Source organism: Corythoichthys intestinalis, chromosome 2 (assembly GCF_030265065.1).
Source record: "Corythoichthys intestinalis isolate RoL2023-P3 chromosome 2, ASM3026506v1, whole genome shotgun sequence".
Taxonomy (NCBI): Eukaryota; Metazoa; Chordata; class Actinopteri; order Syngnathiformes; family Syngnathidae; genus Corythoichthys; species Corythoichthys intestinalis.
This window is the reverse complement of record NC_080396.1, coordinates 50362114-50379301: the sequence shown is the minus strand read 5'-3', so window position 1 is coordinate 50379301 and position 17188 is coordinate 50362114. Positions and strand designations below refer to the sequence as shown.

The 17188-nt window shown below is 38.4% G+C and overlaps 1 protein-coding gene across 1 annotated transcript in view; it reads left to right on the top strand.

Moving 5' to 3' along the window:
- Nucleotides 1-17188, top strand: part of grm7 (glutamate metabotropic receptor 7) — a 204850-nt gene that overhangs the window by 105853 nt on the left and 81809 nt on the right. Inside the window, exons 3-5 of the mRNA XM_057830134.1 lie at nt 770-905; nt 2965-3119; nt 16026-16163. Of these exons, the coding sequence (XP_057686117.1) occupies nt 770-905; nt 2965-3119; nt 16026-16163 (429 nt within the window). The remainder of the gene's footprint in view (nt 1-769; nt 906-2964; nt 3120-16025; nt 16164-17188) is intronic.

Genomic DNA, 17188 nt, shown 5'->3' with positions numbered 1-17188 from the left:
ATGCTATTCAAACACAGAGAATTTAAGGCTAAAACTGTTTTAATTGTGCTACATGAGATTTTGGTGTGCTCCCCTTTTGGTAGTTCATATTGTTTTTTGGTTTTCATTTTTATTTTTATTTTCTAAATCCGGTGCAGCTGGACAGGAGAAGGTTTAGGGGGATAGAAGGAAATGGGGGAACTAATTGAAGGAATAGCTACACAGAAACCTGACTAAATATATATGCTAGCTGATTGGAAGTAGCGTTGCGAATTTGATATGACTGTTCACAGCAAGGGAACACCATGATTGGAAGGGAAATACCTAGTAACAAGAAGGATAAGAAGAGGGGCGATAGGTCAGATAGGAGCATTTTGGGGAAAAGTAAGTGCTAAAGCTATTTTAGTGAGGTGTAATGGGGAACCCATTTTAGGATAAATCATCTGTGAGCATTAAAATGAATTATATAATTTACATAATTTATATTGATTCATACAATTACATTCATAATGTAGTGCTAATTAAAAACATACATTTTACATACAGTATTTCTTTCTAAATCAAATTTGGCCTTTGAGTGCACATCTCTGCCCACCCATGCAATACATAGTGTTGACAAGCCTACTGTACCTAATGCAATGTACCCAATGTAACTATGTGTGCATGCGTGCGCGACCCCCCGCACACACATGCACACACACACATATGTATATATATACTGCATATGTGACAGTATAATGGAGATTATACCAGATGCTTTATCGTTTTTTAAACTCTCTCCATCTATTAGGTGGAATCTGCGTCGCCCAGTCTTTGAAAATTCCACACAACCCCAAGATGGAAGATTATGACAAAGCCATCCAACAACTGCTGGAAACCAAGCACTCGAGGGCAGTCATCATCTTTGCCAATGAAGAAGACATACGGTGAGCAGTTCTGCACATGGTGGCGCCCTCTATTCCTCTCAGGCGTGCTGATGTATTGCCACGTTACGCTCTTTAATCTCTGAGTGGCAGCTCCTAAAGACAAGCCACAGGCAAAGATTTCCCATGCATGGAGCAAGCCTGTTACACAAACATGCCTGCGCAAACACAGGAAGACCGGGGAATACAGATCACAAGAGAGCAACACAGATATTGTGTCAATTACACTTCCCCGTAGGGAAATGCCTTTGCAAAAAAACACAGAATCAAATATTTACTACACTACCTGTAAATCTGAAAACGGAAAGAACACAGAAATTGTGGTATCAAGTGACAAGTCTGTCAACAATTGACTGAACATACAGAGAGCAGATGTTTTTGTTCGTTAGTTGTCAAACCAAGACCTGCTGTAATGTAATTTTAAGTTAAAGGTTAGAATACGATTGGATGGTGGAAAAGGTGTTATAGCAGGGGTGTCCAAACTGGTCCTCAAGGGCTGCTGTGGTTTTTGTTCCAGCACAGACAGTTTAACCAATTAGTTTTCTGCTGAAACTAGCAGCACCTGACTGCAATCAACTGTTTGGACTTGTAAAACCCCAGGTTAGTAGAAAAGGTGTCCTCTTGGGCCATGTCTAAACGTAGCATCGTATTTTGCAAAAAGATCTTTTTCTACAGTTTGGCCTATCATCCACACGAACGCGCATTTTTTGGGCATTGGAAACGAGGGTTCTTAGAAACGCCTACCAAAGTGAAGATGTGCAAATTCTGCATTTGTAGCGCCATCATATGGACACTGATAACCGAAGATTTAACTGTGGAAACGTCACTCTCTGCGAGAAACTTTGTTCCTAAATCACACATGAGACCAATGTTTACATTTAGAGTCAACATGGATCCCTTTGCAGTGGGTTTATTAAATGTAAGTATTCGACAAGTGCTTTTTGCTTCCATTTATTTACAAACTCTATCATTGCTCCATATTGAGGAACACATGTGAGGATCGAGATGATGGACAATTATTTTGCATGCATTGTTGTGAATGTATTTAAAAGTGGCTGAATGCTGTTGGCTGTGGATGCTTTTCTTTTCTACAAACATGGTAGTGTAGACGTAATTATTTTTTCAGGACGTATGAGGGCAGGATCCTCGGTTTTAAAAATCCCTGCTAGCTGCAGACATGGCCATAATCTGTTGGAATGAAAATATGCACCCACTGCAGCCCTTGTGGAATAGTTTGGACACCCCTGGGTTAGGGCAACAGCCTCATAGTTCTCATATTGCATGCTCACATCCAGGGTCTGGCCTTGCTTTACTCCTGTTTTCATTCCAAAAACATGCGTGCTACTTACTTGAAGGCTAAATAGTCTGCACTTTTTAAGACCAGTGTTCTAACAGTGCATAATGTTATAGTGGCTTATAACCATTAAGATATTTTTTTTAGGAATAAGACAATTACTAACTGATTTTTTTTAGTTTTAGGTTGGTCCTTGGTGTAAAATTTTTCTGAACCATATAGAGATATGATGGAGGTTCACAACAAGGCTTCCAAAAATAATCCAGCCATTAATCTATTTTGAACACAATTTATCCTTGCCAGAGGATCGCGACCACGGGGTCGTGAGGTGCCGGAGCCTTTTCCAGCAGACTTGCAGACTACGCCCTGAACTGGTCGCCAATCGCTTGTAGGGCACACGCAGAGATAGGCAACTGTTCGCACAGACAATCACACAACCACTGAGTGGGAATGGATCCTAAACTACAAGCGTCGAAGTCAGGCGAATGTACCACCACCATCAGCGACTTTCCATAAATCATGTGACATGGGTTTCACCAATGGCAAAACGTGTGGTCAGGTCAAAGAGTGTACAGACTTCCTTTTGGTCTGACTTTGCTTCGGGGTGTGTTGTGCCTTTTGACCGAAGTCACCTGGGATAAGCTCCAGCACACCCACGGCCCTAACTAGAATAAGAAGCAGAGAAAATGCATGGATGGAGCATGAATTATACCAACATACACATACACATTGTTCCGGCTTTCAATTCTACACAAAATGTCCTTGCAGGGGAGTCTTGAACGCCACTAAGAGGGCCAATCACGTGGGTCATTTTCTTTGGATTGGATCTGACAGCTGGGGGGCCAAAAGCAGTCCCATCCACCAGCTGGAGGATGTAGCAGTGGGAGCCATCACTATACTGCCCAAGCGCTCTTCTATTAAAGGTATATGCACACCGTCACGCCGCATCATACATCATTATTGTCGGTCTTTTATCTCCACTGTTATGATAGGAGCAACCCTATTGCTGCCGCCGTTTTCCTCTGTTTAATAACAAATGATAATAAAGGGGAAAAATATGCCTTTTTGAAGGATTAAAACAGATTTTGAATGGTCACTTGAAATTTGACTGATATTTTGAAATGAATTTTATGCTATTGGGAGAATTATGTCTGCTTCTAATCATTTCACAAATACTAAATAGTGAAGTATAGTCTCATCAGAAAGTATTGACAAATTAATGTTTTTTTTCCCCCTGAAATTCACGTTTTCTAACACAGTTGTAATCTATGGTCCGATATATTTTTCACAGCAAAAAACTATAACATACTGGGCCCAATCTCATAAGATTTAAGGCAAAAGCTGTATCAGAAATTAGTACTGTTACTTTTAAACAGACACTACTTGTGTGATACATTATTCATTTAAAAATTGGTTCACTCTTGTAGGTGTAATTAGAACAGTACTGGCCATCCCTTTGGAGTATGCGTACCTTCATGAAGGTTTATAAATTGGGCATAATTAGTTTGTGTACACAATATCAGTATCTATTAAGAGTGCATTAAGTAGTGAGCTCAGCTACTGCTTGCCAAATCGCGAGCCTAAACTGTTTTACCCTTTTGCTACAAAAGGCACAAGTTCATTAGGTATTTAGGATGCTATAGGTCTTCAGGCTTATTCAAATTGCAATCTGACTTACCTTGGCTTGAACTTGCAAAACGGTAATTTTCATTTCTTAATAAATAAATATATTTGTACTGTTATTGTTAAAGTACATACTACAGTATATAACACTATATACTTTTTTCTTGCTAATTTTACAAAACAAAAGGGCTTAGAGATACTAATCTAATACTAATCTAAGCATTAATTTTCATATCTCACTTAGCACAAACCAAACTGAATAATCTTTTTTATGCCCGAAAAAAAATAAAATAAATAAATAATATATATATATATATATATATATATATTATATATATTATATATATATTATACTAAAGTCATTTTCCAATATTTTGATCATGAATAAAAAATGGTAGTATGCCCTGGTAGTGTGCCATGAATAAGAAATGGTAGTGTGCCCTGGTTTAACACTAGAAAACCCAGCAGAGGCCGAATCGGCCTTTCCCCAAGACAAATACTCCTAATATTCCCAAGCAATGGCCGATTTGGCCTCACCTCCGGAAAAACCCAGAGCTGGCCAAAATGACCCAAGTGCTTTTGAATTAGCAAGTTGTTGTCTGACACACAGCTACCATTCATATGTAAAGACAACCACTAGACATACATTGTGTTGGTATGCTGCTCAAACGGAGGGGAACACACCACGGTTGACCTATTCATGTGATAGTTTGTGTCAGTTCAAGTAAAGCTACATTTAATTATTTACATTTAGTTATGGAGTTTACACTTTTTACATCTTTTTAACCCACTTGTCCTATATTCCACACACAACAACAGAAAAAAGTAGCCCAAATGTGTACATTATTTTTTAGGACTGCAAATTGAGTGTAACAGAATGAATTTGTGTCGTGAGAAGAGGGAAGGGACCTGTTCGGTGTCCTGAGGAGGGAGAAGGGACCTGTCGCGAAGGTGAAGCTCACCAGTTCAGTGTCATAGTACCTTCAACTACATTTTAGAAATAGAAAGATTAAAAAAAAAATGCTAGTACAAGGTTAGTACAAGAAAATGTGTGAAAACTTTTGAGGAAAAACAGTAACAGATTGAATTTATGAGGTGAGACGGGGAAAGGGAACGGCCCCAAAAAGTTGCTTTGAACGCACTGAAACAATGACTGAATGTCCTAATAGTCTTAATTATTATAGAAGTGGTATGCACTGTACAGTGTTGTTAATCTTACTTCAAAAAGTAGTTAGTTACAAACTCAATTACTTTTTGGGAGCAGTAACTCAGTTACCTCATTGTAAGAGTAATTAGTTTTTTCACGGACAGGTGTTCTGACAAATTTTGCAACCCATCAAAAATTTAAACGATGCGGTTCTGCGCATGCGTGCAAGGTTAAACATGGCCGCAAATGCAGCGATTCCTAAGTAAACACTACAAACTTTCTTTAAAGAAAGAAATATTAACTTACATTTGATCATGGAAGGACATGTAGAAAAGTTCTCCTCAGATACATCCTGCCATGTTAGCTGCACACAACAACTGCACACCGCTCTCTCACCATTAACGACTTCGCCTTGTCGTTATGCATTAATTAAGAAGCCCGCTTCACAAAGATATGATGTTGGAAATTGTAGCAAGGTTTTCAATGCTCTCGTAGCTATGTCAGGATATTCCGGAATGACTTTAATCCAGAACCTCGGTAGAGTTGTTGTCTCAAATGTACGTTTAAGGTCGCCGTCATTTGCGATCTCTACAAGCTGATCTTCCTGTTGCACAGACATGCTTGAATCACTCGGTTTATTCACAAACGTATCACGAATCCACTCCTTCGCAGTTCGTGGGTCTTCGAGGTTGTAGGCTCATCTTCTGGCTTGTCAGGTGCCCTTTTCGGCGTAAAAAATATCTCCAAAGATGTCTGTTTTCCAGTCATCTTCGCTCGTGTGGGGGCTAATTATTTCCGGGAACAAATGTGCTGCGCCCGCGGCCTAGTAATACGCTATTATCGAGGACAAGAGCACATAGATATATTATATACACAAAACAAGATGTACTGCTAGCAGTCCAATCAATGGATTTCTATGACGACATTCTAATCTATCCTGTAGTATTATATCTAGAGTAGATAGGGATATTAGTGTGTTAAGCAGGGGCACAGGGTTAATTCGGCCAGAATGCGGTCGTTAATAAATTATTATTTCTGTGCGACCCGGTAGCAAATGCGCCACGGATCGGTACCGGTCCGCGGCCGGGCAGATGGGTACCCCTGTTGTAGAACATCATTCACATCAACGATGTTAATGTTAACTGATTGCATTGATTTTTTTTAACCCCCCCCCCCCCAAAAAAAAAAAAAAAAAAAACAACAACAAAACAAAACAAAACAAAAAAAACTAGGTCAGACTTTTTACATTTTTTTTAAATTGACCTATATAAGAGTTGACAATATACAACTTTAACTTTGAAATGCTGTGAGAAAAAATAGCCTTTTTGTTTTTCAGGTTGCACTGAAACCGCATGGAACCACAACCTGTATGTGTTGTTACACCCCTAATTTATTTATAATTAGTAGGACTGATAATTCAACATTCAGTCATCGTTTCAGTGTGTTCAAAGCAACTGCTCAGAGCCGGTCCCTTGCTCCTCCTCAATTATATATTTAGAGACTGGACTGGCTAATCAGTAAGTCTCACTATGAAAGTAATAAAAATATGGTGATCCTTTCCTAAGGTGATAAAGTGACCGAGTGTTTATTTTGTCATAACGCAAATTCAGTCAGTTACTGTTTTTCTCAAAAGTTTTCACACATTTTCTGGACTAACTTGCATTTTTTTTAAAATTTATCCCTATTTTTAAACTGTAGTTGAAGGTAGTAGGACACCAACCTCATGAGCGTCACCTCCACGACAGATCCCTTCCCCCTCCTCAGGACATTGAACAGTTAGATCCCTTCATCCTCTTCAGGACACAAATTCGGTCTGTTACTGTTTTTCTCAAAAGTTTGCACAAATTTTCTGGTAGTTCAGACAAAATGGCCACAATTCATGCTCCATGCCCCTGATTCAGTCCGTCTAACCTACAGACACAATTCCTGCCCTACAATCAAATTGCAGTTCTAAAACACTTATTTTCAAAACAATGTACAAATTTCAGCCATTTTTTAAGTGGTTGTGTGGACAATAAGAGAAATTTGAACAAAAGAGCTAGGCGCATTATAGCCAGCCGTCGTCAGCTAAATCCTCAGTTCGAGCAGTTTATTCAACAAAGGAGGCTAATTGCCGTCAGTTGTCATCTTGTAATGTGATCGCAAAAAGGCTCACTGAATCGCCAGCAGAGGGCGACATTACGCCACATAACATATGCAAGTCACACCCAAGCGCCAGCAGATGGCGGAAAAACTCCATAAAACACAATTAACAAGTTGGCCTTTCACTGTACTGACATTTAAATCTGTCTGAGCGGGCCTAGTGCGTTAATTGCGTCAAATATTTTAACGTGATTAATTTAAAAAATTAATTAACGCCCGTTAACGCGATAATTTTGACAGCCCTAATATATATATATATATATATATATATATATATATATATATATATATATATATATATATATATATATATATATATATATATATATACATACATATAATAGTCCCAGGGAAAAAAAAAAAAAGACTTGCTATCCTTTCAACGGGTGCAGTATAGAGGACAGAGAGTGTATTAGAGGTACATTTGTGTGGTACTTTTGTGTGTGTTTTGTATAGCATTCATAGCTTTGATTTGATAGTTTTGATTTGCTGTGATAACTCTTATTTGAAACCTGTGCATCAATAAATACCAGGAAGAACAAACATAAAACTGTGTCAGACTCTTATTTCAGTTTTACATTTGATACTGATTCAGTGTTCTATTTTCTGCAGGCATCACAAACATACTGTTATATGCTAGCATATACACACCCCACAGATACACTATCAGAAAAATTTTTTTTCCAACAGTAAAACTGTAAAACAACACACACTAATAAAAATGTGAAAAACCCCATTAATGTAGCTTGACTTGAACTGACACAAACTCAAATGAATAGTTCAACCGTGGTGTGTTCCCCTCTGTTTGGGCTGCGTACCAGCACAATATACAGTATGTCGAGTGGTGGCATTTCCATATGAAAGGCTCTTGTCTGTCAGACAACGACTTGCCAATTCAAAAGCACTTGGGTCATTTTGGCCACCTCTGTTTTTTTCCGGGGTAGAGGCCAAATCGGCCATTGCTAGGGACTATTACAAGTACAAGAATTCTCTGGGACTTGTGTTATCTGTGTAGTCTTTTGTTTTATTATAAACATATGTTTGCAAGGAAATTTGTTCTACAAATAGTTGGTTTTGAAATTGGTCACAGTGTGATGTCACACTAGTGATGCTAGTACCTGCCCTCTTTGTTCTTCCTCCATGCCCTTAATGAGCATGGAGGATAAATGAATGGCTATCTGAGGCAGGAGCGCTGAGAAAAGCCGCCTGAGGTTGCCACTTCCTGATTCACAACTGAGCCACTTCAATCACATATTGTATAGTTACATCTTTACATGTGCATTTGCTTTGGTATAGTACAATACTTTTGTCACATGATCGATTCCCATCTTTATACTTTTTTTGTCTCCACGATCTCCAGCTCCCTCACCAGCCGAGAGGTACTTTGTTTGGCTTGTTCTCTTCGCCTGGTTCTCAAATTACTTTTTGTTGCATGACCTGAGCCCCGCCACGGTCTTCTAGCCAGCTAAGGGGCATTTTGCTTGACTTGTTCGCCAACAAAAGTCGGCCACCTTGCCTGGTTCTCATTCAGTTTTTTAATTTTTTCTATTGCTGTTGTGTCGCTCCCGGATATCTACAATACAATGATGACATCCAGCCTTAGCGCACATGTGAGTGTGTTGGTGTCAATGATTTTTTTTTTTCTGGAAGTGGATATAAGGAGTATATAAGCAGTTTGGAACCATGGAGTCTCAGAAAACGCTTGCTTCTTGACTGAAATATGCCTTTCTGTGTACACACTCCCATGGTACCCCGCTTAAGCGGGTGTGTTAAGTGTTTTTTATTTATATTTTATTGTGAAATAGCAAAGCTTGGTGCCATTGAAAGACAATTGTACATCTCCACAATGTGTCAACATCACCACATGTACTGCCAACCCCGCAACGTTCCTACGACACACCTATTCTACCAACAGCCAATCAGAGCAAATAGTTGAAATTTAAATATTGAATATTCCAATTGGAATAGAGAATTAATAACATACTGTATTTGCATGAACAATACAAATAGTAAACATTTAATAAAGGAAAATAAGCATTTCTTTCTCATCAGCAATGGCAGTAAGAATTTCCATACTACTTTTGTGAGCCTGAAGTATTATTCCAGCCACAGCCGTCAACGCCTCCTTAACAATACTGCCGTCAGTTAATATATGCACCACTTGCAGCTTGGCTTCTGTTGCTGCACTTGCCTTCTTAATGGGTTTGGTGAACAGAGACTGCCGTCTTTTAAGCACCAATTTTACTGTAACTACATCACCTTCTCCATTCATAAGCTGTGTCTGAATTCAGGGGCAGCACACTGCAGAGGCAGCGCCCTACGCAGTGGAGGAAGGGCACTACACTACGCTGCCGACAGAGGAAGCCCTCTCCTCCTCGGTAACGCAATGGGACGGTCTACCCTTGGATGTATTGCCTGGGGGTGTCACCGCCGTTCCCTTATGTTGTTTTACTTTACAATAACGAAATATTCAGGTTTTGGTTTAATTTGGCGCTGATGTTCAAATAAGTCAAAATCCTACAGTTAAAACTAGAGATGTCCCGATCCGATCACATCATTTTCAAAGTATCAGAATCGGCAAAAAAATATCGGCCATGCCTTTTTTTAATATATATATATATTTTTTAATTAAATCGTTTTCTAATTGTATTTAACGTTATAGACATAATATGTTACACTCATCCAGAGTCTTTAGTTTAGGCTTAAGGTAGGGTTATCAAATTTATCCCGATAACAGCGGTAATTAATTTTTAAAAAAATGTATCACGTTAATATATTTAACGCAATTAATGCATGCGTTGCACGACCCACTCACGCATTGTCGCGTTCAATCTGTAATGGCGCCGTTTTACCTATATATAGAGCTAAAAGGCAGCGTAAAATGAGTAGAGTGAATTTTGACAGCCTTTGGAGCCTTTTTTAAATTGGCTAAAGCCTTACAATCCCTCTCCCTACGATTAGAAATATCATGGGAAGCAATGTGGTAGCAAGGTAGCAAATGATCTTTTTCTTAACACTTTATGTTATTTCCCAACGCAGAGAAGATATATCAATTGGTAGCACGACGCACAGTCATGGTTCCATCATGCATTTGGGCATGGCTACAGTATCATTTACTGAAAGCTCAACAAATATATATATACTAAATATACTACTAAACTACTAAATATAAATACTAGATGGCAATATTTAGTCACAATATGCAAAGTCACAAGTCTTTCTATCCGTGGATCCCTCTCACAGAAAGAATGTTAATAATGTAAATGCCATCTTGAGGGTTTATTGTCATAATAAACAAATACAGTACTTATGTACTGTATGTTGAATGTATATATTCGTCCGAGTTTTATTCATTTTTTTCTTAATGCTTTGCCAAAATGTATATGAGCGGGAAACATTTTCGGGAATGATTGGAATTGAATCGGGAGCAAAAAAAAGCAATCGGATCGGGAAATATCGGGATTGGCAGATACTCAAACTAAAATGAACGATCGGGATCGGATCGGGAGCAAAAAACTTGATCGGAATAACCCTAGTTAAAACAATTGTTTTATATGTGGGATTTGATCACCAGTAGATGCCGCCCTTTGAAATTGATTACTTTCAGTTGCAGCAGCCGCACACAAAGCATTCTCGGTAGATTCTCGGTACTCTTCCAAATCTTCGCAAAATGAATGACAAGGAGTGGTGAGTGAAGTGTCCCTCCGGTTTCAATGAATTGGGACAGCACTTGCGCATTACTGTGATGTAACTCCCATCAAATAGACAATAAGCAGGGTGCTTCCCTCATATTGAAACACAGCTGTAGACTGCAATGCTACAAAGTTACCATGGGCCTTTCTGAAAAGGCGCTCCACGTTGCATCGATTTCCGACTGGGCTGACATGCTTGCCTCACAGATCACGCACACATTACTACCGTTTACATTTGTAAATCCAAACTCCCATTCCTCGTGAAAATAGTATGTTTTCAGCTTGATGATATACAGTACGTAGTGCCTGCTGGATTTGGAGGTTGGGCGCATTTTAAATTTATGTAAAACTGCTAACCCTTTGGAGAGCGACATGAAAATGTGATGCAAACGACTAATCGCTTATGGCCGATGTGCTGGCAACTAATGTTGCATACACTATACAGGTCTGAAAAAAATAAAGAGACCCGCGTGAAGTTAACAGTTTGTGCCAGCAAATGCCATAGCAGCAGGTCTTCAATGAGATGCAAAATAACTGAAGTGTTCATCATTTCCAACGTCTAAATGATTGTGACACAAGCACAGCGAGCAGCATCTGCTCCAAAGTGAATTTTTGATTTGGAGTTCCTCTTTTCCTTTTTGTTTTCATTGTTTTATTTTCGCAGTTGTTGCTTGGTTTTTTAGATTTGTTAAATTTAAACGCAGCTTTATACCAGTACTATATATTATAATTCCCATTCAACAATTGGTAATGTCATTACGTTATTTCGAGTCTATTTCTTATTCCATTTTTTATATAATTTTTAAAAATTATATTCCGTTTCTCAAATCAGAGTGAAACCAGCTGTAAAATCTGTAAATTTTACAGAAGGTTTCAGTTTTATTTGGGAAGCCCTTGTTACCCACAAGACATGATAATATCAATAGTGCAGCTTTAAAGGCACGACTCCACATCCATATCTTGATCATCATCATCTGTCCCATGCGCCACAAACTCAAACATTAGCATATAATTACTTTACACTGCTCGAATTGATTGCAAGATGTTTCATGCATTTCAACACAGACTTTGTGATAAAATACAATATGTTGATTTACCTCCCCGGCACACTCATTTTCAAACTGATCTCATCTATTTCTGCTTCAGTTGGCAATTTCTCCCAATGACGTTCCACAATCCTCAGAGAGAACAATGACCTTGATGCATATATATTTAGTTAGGAGAAGGAAGATCAAGGTCCCATTGCTCAGTTTTGCTCCACTGTGGGTTTTATGAGATACACAAACTATTCAGAGTCACTTACTTGACTGACATTTAGCTTGAAACTTTACTTATTCACTTTTCAACTATTTTCACCGCAATGATATTGTCACATATGCGTTGCAGTATTAAAATGCAATGTTTAATATTATGTCTGTGGTTTAGATTAATCAAATTAATGTACATTTTCCTTTGCCTCTCTAGTCAGAGATAGGGATGAATAAATTGCATTTACTTTGTTATTTTTACTAAAGTTAATTTTGGAGCGATTTTTTGTCACAGTAGAAGCATAAGTTTTACTTCAGTGTTTATGTGAAACATAAACACTTTTTTTAAAATGTTTACACTGACCTATGTTCTGCCGATTACTTCTTTTTTTGCTCGCACAGTCCTTTTTAGTTTGTCAGAGACACCTGTGTCACTTGAGTCTTACGCCAATCTAACGTAACTACAAACGTGACGTTTGTCTATATTTGACCAATGAATGGAGGCAAGTGATTGTGTGACCCTGACGCAAAGTGACACATTTAAGTGAAAGTTCGCAGAAATCTAAGAAATGTAGCTTACAGCTAACTTTCAGCTCACCTGCGACCAGAGTGATGATAAATGGTATATAAATAGGATGCCTAGACTGAGAAGAGGTTGTTGTTGTTTTTTTGGGCATAGGTTGTCATGCGTGTCCCTAAATTGTTGGTATTTTAGTCTATTGAAATTCCACTTTGTTGCTAAAAAACTGAATTGGTCAGATCAGTTGCTTCTTTTACATCCATACATGAAGCTCAGTTGGATTTAGTGTATTATTTAACACCCAAAATACTACCCTTTTAAAATGATTATTTCCACATTCCTATTCTACATTTTAATCTATTGACACTGATGAAATCACCGAATACTTGCTTTTTTCAAATTACCTTTAACCTTTCCATGAGTCATATTATTCTACTACATTTTTTAACAACTTTTCACTTCCTGTAGTAAAGGTCTGGTAGAAATTAAAATACTACGACTAATAATAAAATACTTTCCTTTGGTACACTGGGTGAAAAACATACATTGTCTGTTTAGTGCCCTGTGATTATTGGCAACCAGTACTGGGTGTACCCTGCCTTCTGTTTGTAGTTAGCTGGGATTGGCTCCAGCACATCTGTGTCTCTTGTGACGATAGCGGTTAGAATAATTGATGGATGAACATTGTTCAGGCTTTGATATAAGATGCAAATTTTAAATTCTTTGTATTCTCGGAGAGTCACCGTGTAAACGACCCCTGACACATCTCTCAGACAAAAGGAACATTCTTAACAGGTGGCATAATATACAGTAAACTTCCTGTATTTTGGTTCTGTCTACTTTTTCGGCGAGCCACACAGCCCACGCACTTTGACTGATTCTCACCATTCCAACTTCGAAACATTCCAAAAATTCCCACAAAGCAGCACAACTCTTTTAAATTTGGCCCTTATGTTTATGGTTGTAGAAAAAATGCAGATTTTTGACAAAAAGAAGTCCTAATCATTTCCAGTGTCAAAAACATTTCAAATTTCAAAATGTATGTTTTCCTACATTTTTACATATTTTTTATACTTAAAAAATTTCAAGATATCAAGCAGCACAAAGTTGTATACAGTTTTTGCTAAAAATGTACGGTTCTACCAAAGTTTGAAAATAACATCTCCATTTATTTCCAACGCCCCCATTGATTTCTGATGAGAAAGAGTGACAAATATTAAAAGGAACTGACCTGAATAAAGTAACTCAAAAATGCCCTAAAATAAATGGGGGGGGGGGGTGGGGGGGTGTTACGGCAAAATCCCACAAACCACCAAAAATCTAAAAAAAAATATGAAAAGAATAACGCATAAAACTGTGCCAAAGGGAATAAAACAAATTGACAACAGCCAAAAAAACACCCCCCCTCAAAAAAAAGGCAAAACTGCAAAAGCTGCGCGAACGTTCATTCACCCCCCACTCCCCCCCAAGTCAAAACAGATAGAGAATCAGTGAGTTAACAAGGAAGTGACCCAAAAATGCCCCTAATCAATAGCCAGTTACTGAAAATCTACAGGAAGTGACCCATGAGAAAGAGAGCAAAGCATCCCCATCCAATTTCTCCAGACTAACTTTTCTAGTTACTGTAATTTTCGGACTATAAGCCACTACTTTTTTCCTCCGCTTTGAACCCTGCGGTTTATAGTCCAGTGCGTCTTATATGTGGATTTTGCTGGCCGATGAGGTGTATGTAAATTAAATAGGATAGTAGGGTTGTTAAAAGTATTGAATTTGATTGACACTGAACTGTTTTATCGGGATACGATATTTAATTACTCAGTCATCTATTGGTTTTTGGGCTACCACAGGTTAAGAGAATTTCGTTGTCATTGGGTAAATTTGATTCTGCACGACTCTTGATAGTAATTGAGGATATTTATGCATTTTCCTTGTTAACTCATTGCCTGCCGTTGACTGCGCTTGACATCCAATCCATTTGAAGTGGGAGGGTGCAAGCAAACGAACATTCATTCACTGCCACCCTCCCAGTTCAAATGGATTGGATGTCTACTAGTTATAAACTCTATTAAAGAGTTTTAATTTTTCATGAGCCACAAGACTATCATCGTGCAATGGCACTAAAAGAGTCCCTAAAAAACTAAATTCTTCTGGTATCGAAAATTGTATTGAGTGTTTTTTGGAAAAAATTGTCCAAAAAATACCGTATATAAAAATTATATAATTGAGGGAAAAAATACAATGATTAATAGTTTTAAATAATGTATTTAATTTCAATTGCAAATATTTAAGTTTTTAGGCCTTAAATGTTTTTATTGCATTCTTATAAGAAAAAGCAACTTTTGAGTGGCTGTCCACTGTAGTGTCACTGTACTGTAGGAGTGTGACGAAATATCGAAATGGTGATACTGTATATCTTGATACTTTGTATCCCAAAAGGTTATTGATATGCTCCTGTCAAGAATCGAGATATCGCTTTAAAAAGGTGTCAATTTAAAAAACAAAACAAAAAAAGCTGCCATTGACGTTGCTCGACGCCCAATCCATTTAGACTGAAAACGTTCGTTCATTCAAAACCAGAGCATTCACAGTCATTTGGTCCGATTTTCGGGGCATTTACAGGTCACTTTCTGTTCCCACTCCTACTGTACTGTTCTACTGTCCCTGAAAGGGTTAACTAGGGGTGGTCCAGCCAGGACAAAAGTACACTGTGGAGTGCCATGAGATTATGATCAATCCATTCGGCATTGGCAGTTAGTCATCTTTTGAAAAATAAATTGAGATGAATCATCTGAATTCCATCAGTTGATCCCGCCCACGACTCAGATAATATGACACAATAATGAGGAGGCCAGCAGAGACTTTAATATGTGAACTGAAATGAAGAAATGTGTTTTTGATGCAAGTGTAAAAAGCTATTAATTGTGGATTCTGCCAACGTAGGATTGTGAGTCATATTAGGTGGAAAAAGTTGCAAAATCCTGGAAGGAGACTTTCCTTCCCCTTAGTTGCAGCAGGGTTCCTGTCATGCAAATGCTCCATACAAAGGCATTTTAAAATTGCCCTGACTTTAATACGCAGTGCAGGCTTTCAAACCATCGCCACCGGCCTTCGTCTATAAAGTGACGATACCAGTTCAGTACCATCAGGACTTTCCAGCTCGAGGCAATAAGCTGTGGCGCCACTTATCCTTCCTGTGCTATTTAATATTCAGCCTGTATTTTTTTAATTACTGTAATTTCCAGGAAGAATAAAGTGATAAGAGTTTCATAGTGCTTGAAAGGAAAAATAGACTGCCATGGTCAAAGTTTGATGAGGTGGGCGCTTGGTGGTTAGCCTCCAACACCTGGCGGGCAGTACCACACTGTCACCAAGACACTGTTACACTTCATTTCCCGCAGGTGAGAATTGGACCGTAATTGGCCGGAACTGAGGCTTGCTGTTCTTTCCTCTCTTCCCAGGGTTTGATGAATACTTTACTGCACTCACACTGGAGAACAATCGCAGAAACGTTTGGTTTGCGGAATACTGGGAGGAGAACTTTGATTGCAGGCTTCTCAGTGCATCCAAGAAAGAAGACACCAGTCGTAAATGCACAGGTACCAGCCCTTGTTTCCATAATATTAAATCACATGTACTTTTACACTTTTCGTTGGGAATGACTTTGCATTCAAAGCAGCGGCTAAACCATTGATATTCCGTTTGCCCCCTTCTCATTGCTGAAAAGACCAACAGCGGGTGTTTGCACCCAGGGGGTTGACACGGAGTTATCATTGGAATAATAACAATGCATCACGTGTGTTGGTCATACAACTGCTCCCGTGACTAATGTCCTGCAACTCTTATGGCCATTTTCTTTTCAGTCCCCTGTGACAGTGCTAGGCTGTTTAGCCAAATCATCATCATTTGGTGCCTTGAATAATTGATATCTGTCAGGTTAATATCAATGTTTCACTCAGAAATGTGGAGTTGATTTGTTTAAGAAGTTATTGCGCAGTGTGTCTTTTCTGGTCGTGTGTGTCACAGAGGAAAGGCGGGTGTACATCATTTCGCGTACTGCCCTCTAGCATACATATTCATTTGAATTTGGTCCGTGTGTGACTATGCGTATGCAACTGTACAGTGCTGTGAAAAGTACATGATTTTGGTTGTTTTTGCAATGTTATTACGTTTGTGTACACACATCCACACACGCACACATCCACACACACGCACACATATATATACATATATTAGGGCTGTCAAACGATTAAAATTTTTAATCAAGTTAATTACAGCTTAAAAATTCATTAATCGTAATTAATCGCAATTAATCGCTATTCAAACCATCTATAAAATATGCCATATTTTTCTGTACATTATATATATATTCTGTAAAATAAATTGTTGGAATGGAAAGATAAGACACAAGATGGATATATACATTCAACATACGGTACATAAGGACTGTAGTGGGCATTTCACTCTACTGTCATTTAAATCTGTCTATGCTGTCCTCACTCCGAAGCGTCTACTTTTTCCAAAGCTAGACAGCTAGTGAACGACGCCTTGATAATCAGACTTCTTCCTTTTTCATCTGATTTATTAATAAAATGGCCTCAAACCATTGTCCTCTTTAGACCGT